The sequence below is a fragment of the Micromys minutus genome, assembly GCF_963924665.1.
Source record: "Micromys minutus genome assembly, chromosome: 2".
NCBI classification, from domain to species: domain Eukaryota; kingdom Metazoa; phylum Chordata; class Mammalia; order Rodentia; family Muridae; genus Micromys; species Micromys minutus.
Window position 1 is genome coordinate 103,342,273 of NC_137971.1, and position 17,563 is coordinate 103,359,835.

Sequence of the window (17,563 nt, forward strand, 5' to 3'; positions counted from 1 at the left end):
GACGCTGCAGGGCATTTCACGTGCACGGAAGCGCGCCTGGCCTCCTCGCAGCACCCTCCACCCCCGAAACACGGGCCGACCGGGGCTCCTCGGGGGACCAGGGGAAGGGGAGATGTCTAATGGACCCTTTCCAGGCGGGGCTTGAGGGCGGACTGTGAGGGGACTGGAGGGAGCAGGCTAGTCCGTGCTGCTGTGGCCGCGCCGGGGAGGCGTGCTGGAGGCTCTGGGGAGGAACCCGAGAAGCCACAGCCTTAACACACCGAGCAGGCCGAAGGAGCTCCCGGGACTCGGCTACCCCAGCCGCCCTGAGAAGAAGGCGCGCAGCAACAGGCCTGCGCCCGAAACGCCCCTGGTTTCCCTTCAGGTTGGCCAGGCTGACAAATTGGCAGAGGACAGGCAAGGCTGGCGAGGGGCGGGCCCCTGGGCGCTGTGCCTTCCTCGGAGCCATAGAGCGATCCGGGTTTGGGGACGCCACGCCCAGTCCCCGCCCGGCCGGAGGGCGCGGCTTTTGTCTGGGAGGAGGCGGGCCGGGCTTTGGACGAGCTGTCAGCCGGCTGCAAGTCCCGCCCATTCGCTCCGGCCACGCCCTCCCGTCGGTCACGTGAGGCGCCAAGATGGCGGCGTCCGAGCGACGAACTTTTTCTGGGTCGAGGGATGCTGGTGTGGTGCAGGAGGGAAACAGGGAAGCTCCCCAGGTAGGCGGAAGTCCAGGATGGTGTGGGTCGCCTCCTCGGATGATGCACGTGAAGGATTTGAGCAAATAGAGAACTGTTCCCGACTTTAGGCAGGGTGTAATCAGATCTCGAGTTCCTAACAACGTAGACGTGACGTCTACGCCGGATTAAATGTGGTTTGTTTCTCTTCCTCGAGGACCTTTTACAAGACTTTTCTTCAGTTACAAATGCTTTCTCGCCTTTCCCCGCCTGACCCGACCTTTATTTCTCTCATTCTGTTTAAGTCTCCTGCCTTTTATTGATTTGCTGTGTCTTGACTTAATGCCATGTTTTAGTGAGTTCTTGAATGCGTTCACTCTTTTGAACCTGATATACACCACGGCTGGATAAATCATGTGAAAATGTTGAATAAATTCTGAAGGCCAAATAATGCACTTTAAAAAGTACAACATACAAACGCTTTACAGTTGCTTGGATACACTTACTTGAGGGGTCTTCTGATAGGTTGGATGACTGAACTTCCTTAACTCTTAGAAGTTGGCTGTGGCAAAAGTCTCTTCATTTTCAGTGCTAGTTGCAAGACATCCTGGGTATCTGAGGATGGAACACTTCTCAGGCCTGAAGCTCAAGCTTTCTATCCCAACAGCACAAAAATAAGTTAAAAAACAAAACCCTCTGGGCAACTTAATAATCTATATCTCCTTTAATTAAGGAGAGTGTAGTGAAAACCTTACAAAATGTTTTCATTTCATTCAAGATGCCAAAAATATGTGCATATGTGCTGTTGCATTTGATTATTTCAGTTTTGACTGTCCGGCAGCCATTAATTGTGGGAACCCTTTTCCCCAGAGCTGTGTCAAGGGCCTGAAAACTTTCTGTGGGCCATGAATAGGGCTGTTCAGTGAATTGAGAACAGAATAACTCTAAGGTTTTGGATTAGCCATGATGCTAATGATATCTGCCTTCATAGTATACTAGATGGATTGGGTAGAGAATCTTCTTTTGAAAATACTATTTACTATTTCTTCCATTTTTCTATTTGGATAGCAGAAGGAGAAAAAAAAAGCAAAGGATTTAAGTCTAGTCCCTAAAAATAAGTTATAATTTGTAAAGTAGTTTATGTCCACTCTGCCCCCTCCCCTATCTTCCTCAGCTACTTAAAGGAAAAGAACTGACTTAAATGCTGTTTGTACTGGGGCAGAGAAACTGGTCTTTTAATCAATTGTATACTACCTTAAAAAGATCAAGGAACCCATACTGTGTGTGTGCTGATTTCCTGGAGTCAAACTCCATTGGTTTTTCATTAACTTTAGGCTTATGTGCTCATCACTTATAAATGTTCTTTCATCTGTAGTGAGCTTTTGACTTTAAACTTTTCATGGATTAGTTCAGACAATGTAGAGCAAAACTTTAAAAAAAAATAGAAACTGCACTTAACTTTGAATCAGTAGACATCTCACTGATGAAATAAGTAAATATTTGCAACCAAAAATTTGAATTTGCAAGAAGTGTCCATATATCCTTGCTTGAATGAAATTAAACACTCTTAAGGTACAGAATGTTTTAGTACCAAAGGATTTAACAAATATTTCACAAAGACCCAAAAGTCTTTCACATAGCCAGAAACTCAAAAAAAAAAATTGGAATTTATTTTTTAATCTCTTGGTGGAGCCCTTAATGCGGGCAACTATTGGCTTATTACATGGGACACAGGGACCATACAGTCCCTGAATTCGTTCCCTTTGTCCAGGCTCCACAGTATAACTCATAGCTATTTCTGACAAAGGCTCTGCTTTCTACCCTAGGACCTGCTAGAAAACTGAATTACAACATAAAGTCCAAAATAACCATGACGCACTCCCTCTTCCCAGGCCGGAACATTACCTACCTCTTATTTGTTATTGTTGTTGTTTCTGTATTTTCCAAAGTATTTCCTGTTCTTCTACCTACCCTTATCTCCAAAAATAATCTCCAAAACAGACTCATGCTTTCACGGGAGAAGACAGGTGCGGTGGTTTGAACACATAGACTCGAGTGTTTGAATGCTTGGCCCATAGGGAGTGGCACTGTTCGAAGGCGTGGCCTTGTGTGTCACTGGGGGGTGGGAGGGCTTTGAGGCTTCCTGTGCTCTAGCTACACACCCAGTGTGGTATGTGGTCTTCTGCTGACTTCAGATCAAGTCTGCCTGCATGCCTGCTGCCTTCATGCCATGTTTACCTCCATGATGATAATGAACTAAGCTTTGAAACTGTCAGCCAGCACTAAACCTCTGAAACTGTAAGCAAGCCCCTGTTAAATGTTTTTCTTTACAAGAGTTGCCTTGGTCATGGTTTTATCAACATGCAGGTACTATTTCTGCTGTTACTTCAAGAGGATTAAAACTCAGGGCCTTCTACTCTTTTGGAATGAACAGGAAGCTGAAGGAAAACAAAATCAACATCTCAGTAGCAAGACAAGGTTTCTGAAACTCAATTTTCTATTCTGTTATCTCAGTCATTGTTCTGATGGCATGAAGAGACACCATGACCACAGCAGCTCTTATAAAACAGACTTGGTTATAGTTTCAAAGGGTTAGTCTATTATCATTTTAACAACCCTGGAGCTGAAAAACTATATCCTGATCCATAGGCAACAGAGACAGACAGACAGACATAGAAAGAAGCACCTGACCTAGTATAAATTTTTGAAACACCAAAGCCCATGTTCAATGAAACACTTCCTCAGACAACGCCACAACTCTTGATCCTTCTAAATCCTCATGTAACGCCAGTGCCACTCGGTGAGAACTAAGCATTTAAATACATGAGCCTATGGGAGGCTCTTACTCAAATCACCACATATGTAAACACAGAGACAATCACTTCCTCAGTTCTTATGTGACCCAAAAACAAACAAAACCCAACCTCATTGTCTAAACAGATAAGTACCCAGTAAATATTGATTTTTTTAAATATGTGAAATCAGATAACAGTACCTAGAACATTTCTAGACTCTAAATGTATTTAGTCTGAATATAGTTTTATAAAGTTTTATTTAATATTAGTATAGTTAGCTGTCATGACTCTGGAATTTTGTGTTTTCTAGGACATCAAGATGGCACTTTATAAACATGGTCAGCTGATTCACTCTCTAGAAGATTCAAAGTTCAGAAGACCATTGATCATTGAAATCTTAGAAAAGAAGTTTGAATATTACAGAAACGACCAGTAAGAAACACAGTGATGACTGAGTTAATGGTTTAACGTGCACATCCTTCCTATTCCCGGTCTCTGAGGGTTAAGAAACTACTCACTTTTTGCTTCTTTTGTTTGTCTCCCCAAAAGTTTTAATTCCTGGGTAGTGTTACTATATAACATTTTGCCAAAATGTTTTTCCTGTAGACTTTAGTTTCTCTTACAATTATTCTGCTTCCAATGGCAGCTTGAGTTGCTGTCTTAAATAGTTGTCTAAGAAGGGAATCTTCTCGATCGGTGGATCTCAGCCTATGGAGTATTACCCCTTCGGGGGTTGCATGTCAGACGTCCTACATGTCAGATGTTTGCATTACGATTAATGACAGTGACAAAGTTACAGTTATGAAGTAACAACAGAATAATTTTATGGTAGGGGGTCACCACAGCATGAGGAACTGTGTTAAAGGGTCACAGCATTGGGAAAGTTGAGAACCACTGGTCTGGATATTTACATATGGGGGTGGTGGAGTTGAGAAAAATTGGCAACAATGAAGTTCTAAAAGATGCCTTTACAAAAGTACTGAAAGCACATCGAGTAAATAATTCCTGGAGAAAGAGAAAAACTATGTATTGAGTTGGTTACAAACTGGACAAAAATGGCAATGAATTGAAATATTGTTAGACTATGGATAAATTATTTTGCTTCTTTTTATAAGACTTATTCTGTGTGTGGGGTTGGGGGAGAGACTGTGCCATTTATGTGTGCACATGCTAGAAAGTTTCTGGGGGAAGGTAGAAAAGGGCTTTGGATCCCATATTAGAGGCTGTTGTAAGCCCTCAGATTTGGGTCCTGGGAGCCAAGCCAAGCCCCTTCTGTTGCATCTTTAAAAAAATGCCCAAATTTATTGCTGAGATATTATTTGTACAAATATTTTTACATTAAAAGTAATTAGTATGAAACCATTTTGAAAGCTACCTGTATTTCACTGATAGTTATGTTAAAAGTCAGTTTAGCAAGGCTGGGGTGATGACTTAGTGGTCAAAAGTCTTCACTAAAGACTAAAGTTTGGATCTCCAGAAACCTGTGGAGATTAGAGGTGGATGTAATAGTTCAAGCCTTCGAGGCAAAGACAAGTGATCCCCAGAACAAGCTAGCAGGCAATACTAGTGTGAACTGTGACTTTAAGAGACTGATGCTGATGATGATGATGCTTCTGATCCCCCCAAAGTACTGGGGGATCAGAAGGACCAGAGGATGTGCGGAGCATCATGGAATGAGGATTACATACTACTATTTGGACTTTTGTTAAAGAACGGAAGATTAAGTTAAAAGACAGCTATACTGTAAAGATTTCTTCATCCAGGTAGGAGCCAGAATGTGGCGGATCTCATACACTGAAGTTTTATAAACCACAGACAAATTATTTTAGATGTATCTAGACCAATTCACAAATAGTTCTTTTCTAGACAGGCTAACCATGTGAAAATAGCTTTTTTTTTTTTTCTGGATTATCTTAAAGATTATTTTTCCTTTGAGACAATTATTTTAATAAGAAATATTAGATGCTGAGTAAGTATGTGATTCCTTTCAAGAACTTATGTTGAACTTTTCTCTTTGTTCTTGTTAGGACGTTGAATATACATGGAACTTTGGCCTTTGGAGCAAATAGTGGTTTCTCTGGCATAATGGCAAACTTAGTTTTCAGAAACAGTTTCAAGGTTAAACATGAAGCTTTGAAGACGTACACATCCTTGACTGCACTTCCATTTCTGTCCACTGTGCTTACTTACAAGCTCTTTGTAACGGATGCTTTGCAATCAGGTAAATGAAAATTTATCAATATAGAGTAGCTATAACAAATTAAAATTGAGGCCAGCCTGGTCTACAAGTTCCAGGACAGACAGGGCTGTTACCCAGAGACACTGTCTCGAAAACTAAAATAAAACAAAAAGCGTACACATAAATGGTAATTCTCCATATGCTAACATACAATAAAGAGTTTCAAAACCAGATGCAGATAAGCCTGTTAAGTACCAGGCTTTGAATTCCTAATATTTTATCTGTTCTTTACCTGTGGGTGTAAACAGTAAAGTAAGTGTGCTTTGATAGACAATTTCATTTTAATAGTTATCCTAAATCTTAAAGGGAAACTAACTTTTCTCTCACGTTCTAGGTAACATAAGCAAGGAAAGCTGCATCCTGAGAAGTGCACTGATTGGCATAGCATGCGGTGTTTCATATGCCAGTGCTTTGGCTTTTTATAAAAATGGACGTTTAGCAGTTAAGTAAGTCTGTCCTTTCCTTCCCTTTCTCTTTATTCTGGCTCACCTGGTCCCCACACCTCCCCCTTCCCGTGTGTGTGTGTGTGTGTGTGTGTGTGTGTGTGTGTGTGTGTGTGTGTGTGTGTTGGGTTCTAAGGATCAAACGTTGGTCCTCACAGTTTCATGCCAAGGATTTTACTGACTGAATTATCTTCCCTACTTTTTCTCTCTCTCCCTCTCTTAAAACTGTATATTTTATTTATTTACATTTCAGATGTTATCAGCTTTCCAAGGTTTCCCCTCCAGAAACCCCCTATTTCCTACCCCCTCCCCCAACTTCTTGAGGGTGCTACCTAATCCACCCACCCACTTACCCACTCCTGCCTTCCCATACACTGGGACATCAAACCGTCACAGGACCAAGGGCCTCTCCTCCCACTGATGTCTGACAAGGCCATCCTCTGCTGTACATGCCACTGGAGCCATGGGTCCCTCCATGTGTACTCTTTGGTTGCTGATTTAGTCCCTGGGAGCTCTGGGGGATCTGGTTGGTTGGTATTGTTGTTCTTCCTATGGAGTTGCAAACCCTATAGCTCCTTCAGTCTTTTCTCTAACTCCTCTACTGGGGCCCCCATGCTCCATCTACTAGTTGGCTGTGAGCCTCTGATTCTGTATTTGTCAGACTCTGGCAGAGCCTCTCAAGAGACAGCTATAAGACTCCTGTCAGCAAGCAGTTTGGAGGTGAATTTCTTGTGTTCCTTATATAGTTTAGATATTAACCCTCTGTCAGATGTGCAGTTAGTGAATACTTTTTTCCCAATATGTAGGTTGCTGATTTATTTGTCTTGTCAATGGTGTTTTTTGCCTTACAGAAGATTTCAGCTTCATGAGGTCCCATTTATCAATTTTTGATCTTAGAGCCTGAGCCATTGGTATTCTGTTTAGGGAACTGCCCCATGTCGATGAGTTCGAGGCTCTCTCCCACTTTCTCTGCTATTTGATTCAGTATATCTGGTTTTTGTTGAGGTACTTGATCCACTTGGACGTGAGTTTTGTGCAGGGTGATAAGCAAGGATCTACTTTCATTCCTCTACACACAGACTGCCAGTTAGACCAGCACTGTTTATTAAAGATATTTTCTTTTGTCCACTGCATATATTTGGCTTCATTGTCAAAGATCAAGAGTCAATAGGTGTGTGGGTTTTTTGTGGGTCTTTGGTTCTATTCCATTGATCGTTCTGTCTCTGTATCAATACCATGCATTTTTTTAAAAAATCAATATTGCTTTGCAGTACAGCTTGACGTCAGGAATGGTAATTTCCCCAGAAGTTCTTTTATTGTTGAGTTTTCAATATCCTAGGTTTTTGTTATTTCAAATGAATTTGCAAACTGCTCTTTCAAACTCTATGAAGAATTGAGTTGGAATTTAGATGAGGATTGCATTGAATCTGTAGATTGGTTTTGGCAAGACGGCCATTTTTACTATATTAATCCTGCCAGTCCATGAGCATGGGAGATCTTTCCATCTTCTGTGATCTTCAATTTCTTTCTTCAAGACTTGAAGTTCTTGTCATACAGATCTTTCACGTGCTTGGCTAGAGCCACACTAAAAGGTATTTTACATTAGTTGTGACTATTTCTTTCTTTATTTCTTCCTTGACCAAGCTATCATTGAGTAGAACATTGTTCAGCTTTCATGGTATGTGGGCTTTCTTTTTGTTTTTGTTGTTATTGAAGACCAGCCTTAGTCCATGGTGATCTGATAGGATGCATGGGATTGTTTTGATGTTCTTGGATCTGTTGAGGCCTGTTTGGTGACCAATGATATGACCAGTTTTGGAGAAGGCACCATGAGGTGCTAAGAAAAAAGTATATTCTTTTGTTTTAGGATGAAATGTTCTCTAGATATCTGGTAATTCATTTCATTCATAACTTGTTAGTTTCACTTTGTCTCTGTTTATTTTCTATTTCCATGATCTGTCCATTGATGAGAGTGGGGTGTTAAAGTCTCTCACTATTATTGTGTGAGGTCCAGTGTGTGCTTTGAGCTTTAGTAAAGTTCATTTTATGAATGTGTGTATGTGCCCTTGCATTTGGAGCAAATATGTTCAGAATTGAGAGTTCATCATGGTAGATTTTTCTTTTAACAAGTATGAAGTGTCCTTCCATATCTTTTTTGATGACTTCTGGTTGAAAGTCAGTTTTATTTAATATTAGAATGGCCACTCCAGCTTGTTTCTTGAGATCATTTTCTTGGAAAATTGTTTTCCAGCCTTTTACTGAGGTAGTGTCTGTCTTTGTCGCTGAGGTGTGTTTCCTGTATGTAGCAAAATGCTGTGTCCTGTTTATGTTTTCAGTCTGTTAATCTATGTCTTTTTATTGGGAAATTGATTCTATTGATGTTAAGAGATATTAAGGAAAAGTGATAATTTCTTCTTGTTGTTAGAGGTGGAATTATATTCTTGGGTATCTTTTGGGTTTATTGGAAGAAGATTACTTTCTTGCTTTTTCAAGGAGGGTGTAGTTTCTCTCCTTGTGTTGGAGATTTTCATCTATTAGCCTTTGTGGGGCTGAATTTGTGGAAAGATGTTGTATAATTTTGGTTTTGTCATGGAATATTTTGGTTTCTACATCTATATTGATTGAGAATTTTGCTGGGTATAGTAACCTGAGCTGGCATTTGTGTTCTCTTAAGTTCTATATGACATCTGTCCAGGATCTTCTGGCTTTTAGAGTCTCTGGTCAGAAGTCTAGTGTAATTCTAATAGGTCTGCTTGACTTGTTTTCACTTACTGCTTTTAATAGCCTTTCTTTGTTTTGTGCATTTGGTGTTTTGAGTATTATGTGATGGGAGGAATTTCGTTTCTGGCCCAGTCGATTTAGAATTATGAAGCTTCTTGTATGTTCATGGGCATCTCTTTTTTTAGGTTAGGGAAGCTTTCTTTTATAATTTTGCTGAAGATACTTACTGGCCCTTTAAATTGGGAATCTTTGCTCCCTTCTATACTTATTATGCTTAGGTTTGGTCTTCTCATTGTGCCCTGGATTTCCTGGATGTTTTGGGTTAGGAGCTTTTTGCATTTAGTATTTTTTTTTTTTTACTATTGTGTCAATATTTTCTATGGTATCTTATATACCTGAGATTCTCTCTTCTATCTCTTGTATTCTGTTGGTTATGCTTGCATCTCTATGACTCCTGATCTCTTTCCTAGGTTTTCTATCTCCAGGGTTGTCTCTCCCTTTGTGATTTCTTTATTATTTCTATTTCCATTTTTAGATCATAGATTTTTTCCCTTTCTCTTTTTATTCCTTTTTTTTTTATTGAAGGGTGGTACTGATAAACTCTACTTTTTTTTAGTTAAAGACTAATCAAAACAAAATAGCCTCCTAGCATTTGACATTGTTATCTATAAGATAAACATATACTGGAAATGACTTGGAGAAATAAATCAGTATTTCAATAGTGTATCAATCCAGAAGACATTGCTGACTCTTTTCCATTTTCAGGTATCAGACTGTTCCACTGCCACCAAAGGGAAGAGTTATGCTCCATTGGTTACTCCTTTGTCAAACAGGAATGAAAGCAATGGCCATTCCTATGTTATTTCAGATGTTATTTGGAGTATTTACTGGCTTACATCACTACACTCTATGTGAAAAAGTATATGGAAGAACTGTGCCTGATGATTAAGCAAAGAATCAGTGGAGGCGAATTCAGTGGAATGAACTTCTTTATAATATGGACTTTGGCACTGGTGTCAGAGTAAAAAGTATATATCAGATACTCGGTAATTATGAATGTTATAAATGTTAAACAAACACAAGTTTCTTCTTTCTTTCTTCATTGTATTTACAATGGGTTTGGAGCCTCAGATCTGATCTATGCAGATACAGTGAGTATCTGGTATGTGTCACACACTACGTATGTAATAGGAAATGATCCCTAAAGATGTCTTAGACGGGGAGTAAGCCACATGAATACATATTACAAGATGTCATGAGAGAAATGCACATACTCTGAGGGAACTGAGACTAACTGTTAACTGTTGAGGTAGATGGTGTTTCATGGGAAAGTAACGTGAGGTAAATGTTAAAGGAGGAATTAGAAGGTCATAAGGAGGGAAAATGGGAGAATCTAGGTGGTGAAAGCAAGACAGATGACCCCTGTCCAGCGCCACAGGACCCAGGTGGGCAGACCACACCCAGTTTGTGCCTGGTGTCACACGGCAGCATGGGCAGGGCACAGCACTTCTGAAATAACCCCAGAGACCCCAGGTGCCAATAAGATGAGCAAGTAAGTGGTGGAGAGATGGAAGAGAAAGAGAAGCAGAAGGATGTATGCACAATGAAGACAGGCAGAACTGGAGAGTTGAGGGTAGTGAGGAACAGCCTGATGTCTAGCTAGTGATGCCACCTATGGCTACAGTGAGGTCCTGGCCCATGCTGCTGGGTCCCAGGCACTGCAGCAGCAGGGGGGCTGTTACCACCAAAGACTAGTGGACTTCTCTGATCCAGGCTGCTGCCTGGGGCCATATTGATGCCTATGGGTTGTGAAGGCTGCACCCCTCAGTGGGTATCCTAGGAGAGCTGGCCCAGAAGGCATGGGAGCAGGAATGCTGGCCCTGAAGCTCACCAACTGCAACACTTAGGAAAATGGGCCTTGTACTTAGCCCAGAAAGAAGGTAGAACTGACCCTGGTTGCTGGGATTGCAGTGAGCCAGGTCATAAGAGCAGGAGAGCTGACTCTGCCCCTTGCCACACTGGGTGAGCTGGCTGGAGCGGTGTGGTGTAAGGGAGCTGGTGGACTAAACAATTCAGCTACCAACCAGGCCCAGATCCAGGGCTTTGAGATGGCCCACGCCATTACCTACCCCATCTATGAACTGCTGGAATGAATGACTCTTTGTGATGAACATTTGCAAGTAAAGAAGTGTGGACCAAAGGGTGTCCTGCAGGACCCACCGACACTACATCCTCTACAATGAGATGAGTGGGGTCGGGCTCGTGCTAGGAAATTCACAAAGAATTGATAAAAAGTTAAATTTTTAAAAAAGGAGAAGGCATGGAAATACCTATGCTCACAAAAAACACTAAGGGAACCAAGAACGTTAAACACACAGGGTTGTCTCTTCAAAGGCAGGAATGTATACTCCTTTAAATGTTCTCCATAAAGGGACCACTTTAATTTATAGTGGGTCATTCCCGCTGTGAGGAAAAACAAAAACCAAACTGTGGAAGGAGCCGGGCTCCAGGCTCATGTAGCAGCGCCGCTGCCTAACTCAGGCCGGCATTAGACTCCCCTCCCCACTGGCCAGAGATGGATTCTGGTCAGATCACACAGGAAGGCCAGCCTTGAACACACTTAGCTCAGTACCACAAGAAGGGGCTTCAGAGTCCACTTACCTGGCTCTGCCAAGATGTGTCCTCACATTTTTTTAATGGTTCATCTGAAAGGGTCCAACAATACATAACTGAATTCCAGATTGCAAAATGGCAGGGTTTTTATTCTCCTTTTCTGCACTCTTATTTATTAGCTCCTATGTGCTTCCAGTTGCCAACACAAGTGATTCCTTGTTTGGGAAACCAGGGATTGAATTTTAGTCACTTACAAAGTTGCAGAGCTATTGATCTTAATTAATTTCTCTGGACCTTGACGAGCATTCCAACACCTGTATAAAATGCTTTGCCCCAGAGGACTGAGAAGAACCCATGCTAGTTTTGCTCTGTCAGGTACAGGTGGGACCCTTTGGGTAAGAGGACAGAACCGTCCTTCACTTCTGTTTACAGAAGAGTTTTCTTCCTTCCTCAAGAGTCCCGCCCCACTCACTGGGCAGCTGTTGTAGGAGTCTCTCACCAGCAGAGCCAGCAGAACGATGATCCACATAGGCAAGAAGGCAGTTCAGCTCAACAGGACTCAGTAGCCAGTGTCGGTTCAACCCAAGAGTCTGATCTTGCGTAGTTTATTTTAGGCATATTTAAGCACAGCGCAATTTAGTGAAAGTTTCCTAGTGATAATTAACTCAGTCCCATACACACAACAAAGCTTAAGACATGACTACAACGAAACTCTATAAAGTACATTCGGCATCTTTCATAAAGATAGGTTCTAATAGATTGGCTGAGAAAAGCATCAGGGTCTGGGGGAGGATTCAGTGTGGTCTTGGCCACACAGATAGTACAAAGGTGACCACTCCCAGCCATCTGGTGGAAACAGGTTCTACATCTCTCCCTTTGACAGATAACTCCATGTGTCTAACATTACTTCACCAGTTCTCAGCCTATGGGTCACGACCCCTTTGGCAAACCTCTATCTCCAAAAATATTTACTACTCACAACACTAGCAAAATTATAGTTATTAAGTAGCAGTGAAAATAATATTTGGGGTATCACCACAGCCTAAAGAACTATACTAAAGGGTCTCAGCATTGAGATAGTTGAGAACCACTGCCCTTGTGCTATCTATGAACATAAGGACATCTATGTCTCCTACAGAAAACATCCATCTGCTCTCTGCCCTGGATCAGATACTAAGCATGCTCTTATTTATACAAATTGTCTTTGCTTACAATTTAAATATCATACATCTGTATGTTGATATTAAAAACCAGAATTGTAATACTTCAATTACTGCTCTCAAGAAGGACAAAGTCCAAAAAGAATTGACAACACCTCTTTTGGAGTCTGCTAAGACATTCCTCAACTGTGTATTTATTTTCATTCTGAAAATGAACATTGATGAGAAAGGTTATGGAATAAAATCCCACAGGTCATTCTTGTATATAATTATCTTAGAAACTGATAACACTGGAAATACAGCAAGGTTGGCCTTTCTTCATTTCCTCTGCCATATCATACTTACCTACTTCAAACAGTCTGTTCTAGGGCTAGAAATGGTTCAAAATTACGATCACTTGTTGCTCAGACATGAGGACCATAGTTGGGATCCCAATACCAACATAACAAGCTAGGGATTTACCCATACATGCCTACACCACCAGTGCGGAGTGGGGCAGACACAAAAGGAACAGTGGGTCCTATGTCTACCAGCCTTGCCAAAAACCACCAAGACAGACCCTGGTTCAAAAGGAGAAAGACAGAATAATAGAGGAAGACGCCTGACGTTCTCTTCAAGTGTTAGTGCATGAACACACATGTGCACACACATAAACATGCATGTACGCATGTTTTCAAAAGTCAAAACTGGCCTGTTAGGCCTCAGCCCAAGGGTGAAGTTAAATTAGTTATGGAAAGCAGCAAGGTTCTAGAGGCAAACAGCAGGTACATAAAAAGTATATATTGGATCAAATACCAGCTTCACTACTGATCATGAGTAAGCTATTTCTCTGAAATGAGTATTAAAACTCACACATATTAAACACGATAGAGAGATCAAACAGGGTAACCCTTAAGTCTGTTAGCGGATGTCAGTCTAAGTTGAGATGCTTTGGTGCTGTACTGGCAAGCTTCATGTCAATGTGACACAAGCTACGGTGATCATAAAGGAGAGCGCCTCCATGAGAAAGTGCCCCACAGAGGTAGTGTGTGCCAACTATGGGGTGTTTTCTTAGTGATTGATCGGGTAGGGGTGCAGATCATTGTGGATTGTGTGCTGTTGCCCTGGGTGTTGTAAGAAAGCAGATTGAACAAGCCAGAATGAGCAAGCCAGAACAGAATTCTTCCATGGCCTCTGCATCAGCTCCTGTAACCACATTCCTGCCCTGTCTGAGTTCCTGTCCTGACTTCCTTCAATAATGAACAGTGATGTGGAAGCACAAGCCAGATGCACTCTTTCTTCCCCAAGATGTTTGGTCATGGTGTTTAATCACAGCAATTGTAACCCTAACTAAAATAGGTGTCTAAGGAAGTGCCTTCTATATCAAAAATGGCTCCTCTTTATTGTGTTATTTCATGGGGATGGAGCAGACAATGTCTCAGAGTCTCTTGTATAAAAATACTAATCTTATTCCTAAGGGCAAAGCCCTAACTACATTCCAATGACCCCACTTCCTAACATTATCACCTTAGAGGCTTCATTAATTGCTTTTCTATTAGTATTACTTTAATGTTTGAATATGCTTGGTCCAGGAAGTGGCACTATAAGAGGTGTAGCCTTGTTGGAGTATGTGTGGCCTTGTTGGAGGAAGTGTGTCACTTTAGCTACCTGGAAGACATCTTCTCCAGTTTGCCTTTGGAACAAGATGTAGAACTCTCAGCTCCTCCAGTGCCAAGCTTTTTGCCTTGATAATAGACTGAACCTCTGAACTGTAAGCCAGCCCCAGTGAAATGCTGTCCTTTATAAGAGTTACCTTGGGCATGGTGTCTCTTCACAGTAATGGAAATCTAAGATAAATACACATAATATACTATATACAATAATAATATGTAAACATAGTAACATAATAATAAACACATGAATAAGGCAACTTGTAGTAGAGTTTGGGCTCTAGAGGATTAAAGTACATGATGGAGGCACAAAGGCAGGAACAGGAAGCTGAGGGATCACATCTTGAATGTAAAAATGAAGCAGAGAACAGCCTGTCCCCAACAACATACTTCTTCCAACAAGGCCATACCTGCTAAGCCCTGAAAATGGCACCAACACCACCAACCAAGGGCCAAGTGTTCAAATTTGTGGGACTATTGCTGAATGCTTAGTCCCTAGTTGGTGGGTTGTTAAGGATTCAGAGGTGTGACCTAATTGAAAGAGGTGTATTAATGGGGGTGGGTTTCCCTCCCTCTCTCTATCCCCCTCTAGTGAATCAGTTGTGAGTTCTCAGCTACTGCTCCAGCACCATTCCTGCTTGCCTGCTGCCACTACATTCCCCACCATGATGATAACGGGCTAGTCTTCTGAAACTATAACAAGTCCCTAACTAAATGCTTTATTTTAAAAATAAACCTTGGACATGGTGTCTCCTCACAAATAATGCAGTAATAGCACTTGCTGCCAAACATGACAACCTGAGTTCAGTCCCCAGGACCCATATAGTAGAAGGATTAAACAGACACATCATTCTGTGGCCTCTATATATCACCTTGATCAGCAAGCACAGACAACACTATGTAAACAAATGTAAAAGTTTTTTTTTTTTATTCAAAGACTAATATACATAGCAAACCAATGTGTTCTGAGAAGGCCAAAATGGTTCAGCGCACACCAATCAGTAAATGAAATACATCCTATTAACTTAGGACAACACAATATATTGTTTCAAGAGTTGCAGAGAAACCATTTGAAACAATTCAATATCTCTTCATGATAAAAACTGAGGAAATTAAATATTGGAGAAATACATCTCATCCTAATAAATGCCATATATGGCAACCCCATCGTTAACCTCATCCTCACAGGGGTAAAAGTGATACTTTTCCTACAAGAATAACCACATTGCCATTTTTAGGCAGCATAATACCAACAGATCACTAGACAGAGCAATCAGACAAGAAAAATAAAGAGCATCCAAATGGGAGGGGAGAATGATGTGTCCTTGTTTGTAGGTGATACTTGTGAACCCAGAATACCGAGAAGCCACTAAAAACTATTCACACTAATAAGTTTAATAACAGTGATTATGAAATCAACATACAAAATCAGCAGCATTCCTACAAGCCAATACTTAACAAGGTAGGCTAAATAAAGATCTCCTTAGACTAATAAAATGTGAACAAATTCATCCCCAGATCTGAATCCTAGGAATGTGAAAGAAGATTTCGAGTTCCAACTTTAGAAAACGAAGAGCCCTGAAAACGACAAGGAGAAGAGTAAATGTGTGTCGCTGTTTTTAAAGATTTTAAGATTTCTTTTTAACACGTTGAAAGGGAAAGTGACCGTTTATGTATTCTGAGGACTGAATTTGGATCGTGTCACCTACGTAAAACATTAGGTGTGCTAAGCACATGGTGTGACCCCGGCACTGGGGAACAGGGGGATCCTGGGGCTGCTGGCAGCTATTGAGGCTGAGTTGGCGAGTTCCAGGTTCCATACAGACCCTGTCCCAAAAAAAAATCATAGTAATAGAGGAAGACACCCAATGCTAATCTATGCTAAACACATGTAAACGAGTGTGTACACATGTGTGACAGAACATGTTCCAAGAATGACCGTGTGAGTTCTGAGTGATTGTGAGAAAATTTCAAGAAGTCATGTCAAGAGTTTTGTGACTTCAATTTCTTCAAAAATACGGAATTGTTCTTGAATTGTGCTTTCTCAACCCTCCAGGTATAAGGGACAAGAGTAAGTTAACTTCAAATTACTCATTACAACTAGCTATTGTTATTTATTTATATGCCTGTATGGAAAACCATGTGACTTGACCTTGTGAGGGTACACTTAACTCTTGTGATTCCTCTTAGCCCTCAGTAAAATTGTCTGATGCTCAGAATAAAGTTGGCTACTGCCTAATTTATCAGCTCCATTGTCCCAGGTCCCACCACTTCTGGAGCAGTAAACGTGTGTGCATGTAATCCCTGAGCAATGCTCCACAAAAGACGTCAAAGCTGTGTCAAGCCCTCCTCACACCCCAGCCCAAGGCTGCCACAATAAAATGTCCCACAGGAGCTGTCCACCATTCCGGCCACCACAGGAGCAGTGCAGAGGCTTCACCTCCTCTCCACCCACACCCCTACACCCCAGCAGCCCCACAGAGATGGTATCTACAACTGGGAAGGACTTCCCACCCTAACCCACCCATAAGTCTGATGGGGGGGAAAAGGGATGAAAGGCACCAATCCCCGAGCTTCCCACCAGACCCCACCAATTCCTGAACTTCTCAAGCTCAAGTCTTGAAATCTCACCAATCCTCACTCTGAAAAATCTCTGTCCTGAAAAGCTCCACCCCTCAGAAATCCTATACAAGTACTGCCCCTGTCCCTGCTGTCCATTCCTGGGGGACAGAAAACAGCCCTTCCTGGATTTGTCCCTCCATACCCTGGACCCGCCAATAAATCTTTTTCATGAGATTTTTCTGCCTGCTCTGACTGTTGGAAGAAGCTAAGAATAAAGAGGGGAAAAAGCAATGAAGAGAGGAGACGTGAAGAGGAGGAGTGGGCCTGGGGATCAGAAAGTTGGTTCTCAGTAGTGCTGACTTATACCCCAGGCCCCATGGCTCTTTTGGTTGGAGCTCAAAACTATAGGTAGACCTACCTCAGGCTACCGAAGTCTGGGATTAAGACGTGCGTTATCTCGCCCGGCTCCCTTATTTCCGGTTACTTTTTCACTACATCCACCTAACCCTGTTTCACATAAGCAGTGTTCTGGAGGACACGGGATGCTGAGGGGGAAAGCGCTCGCTCTGGAATTGCTCACGTTCTGCTGGAAGTCCGCACAGCACAACGTGTGACTCAAAGACCTGAAGATCCAAGGGAGATGCAGAAAAACCCTCAGGCTAGCTTCACTGCCAGAGCTGCCTTCGCCAGCCGTGGCTGCCACGCGGCCTGCACACTTGGGGGACTCG

General features: G+C 41.9%; 1 protein-coding gene across 1 annotated transcript; it reads left to right on the plus strand.

Annotated features, from left to right (window-relative positions):
• The first annotated feature begins 587 nt into the window (after positions 1–587).
• Positions 588–9,923, plus strand: TMEM126B (transmembrane protein 126B). The gene is made up of 5 exons (XM_080911769.1): positions 588–695; positions 3,759–3,880; positions 5,476–5,669; positions 6,022–6,133; positions 9,617–9,923. Exons 1-5 carry the CDS (start codon positions 615–617, stop codon positions 9,798–9,800), a joined length of 693 nt encoding a protein of 230 aa, XP_080767895.1. The 5' UTR covers positions 588–614; the 3' UTR covers positions 9,801–9,923.
• Positions 9,924–17,563: the final 7,640 nt, after the last annotated feature.

Bases quoted from the DNA above. Each gene is read 5' to 3' on its own strand.
- TMEM126B (XM_080911769.1), top strand. From the start codon at position 615: ATGGCGGCGTCCGAGCGACGAACTTTTTCTGGGTCGAGGGATGCTGGT. The intron at 696-3,758 runs GTAGGCGGAAGT...TGTGTTTTCTAG, and splicing joins GAAACAGGGAAGCTCCCCAG to GACATCAAGATGGCACTTTA. The intron at 5,670-6,021 runs GTAAATGAAAAT...CTCACGTTCTAG, and splicing joins AACGGATGCTTTGCAATCAG to GTAACATAAGCAAGGAAAGC.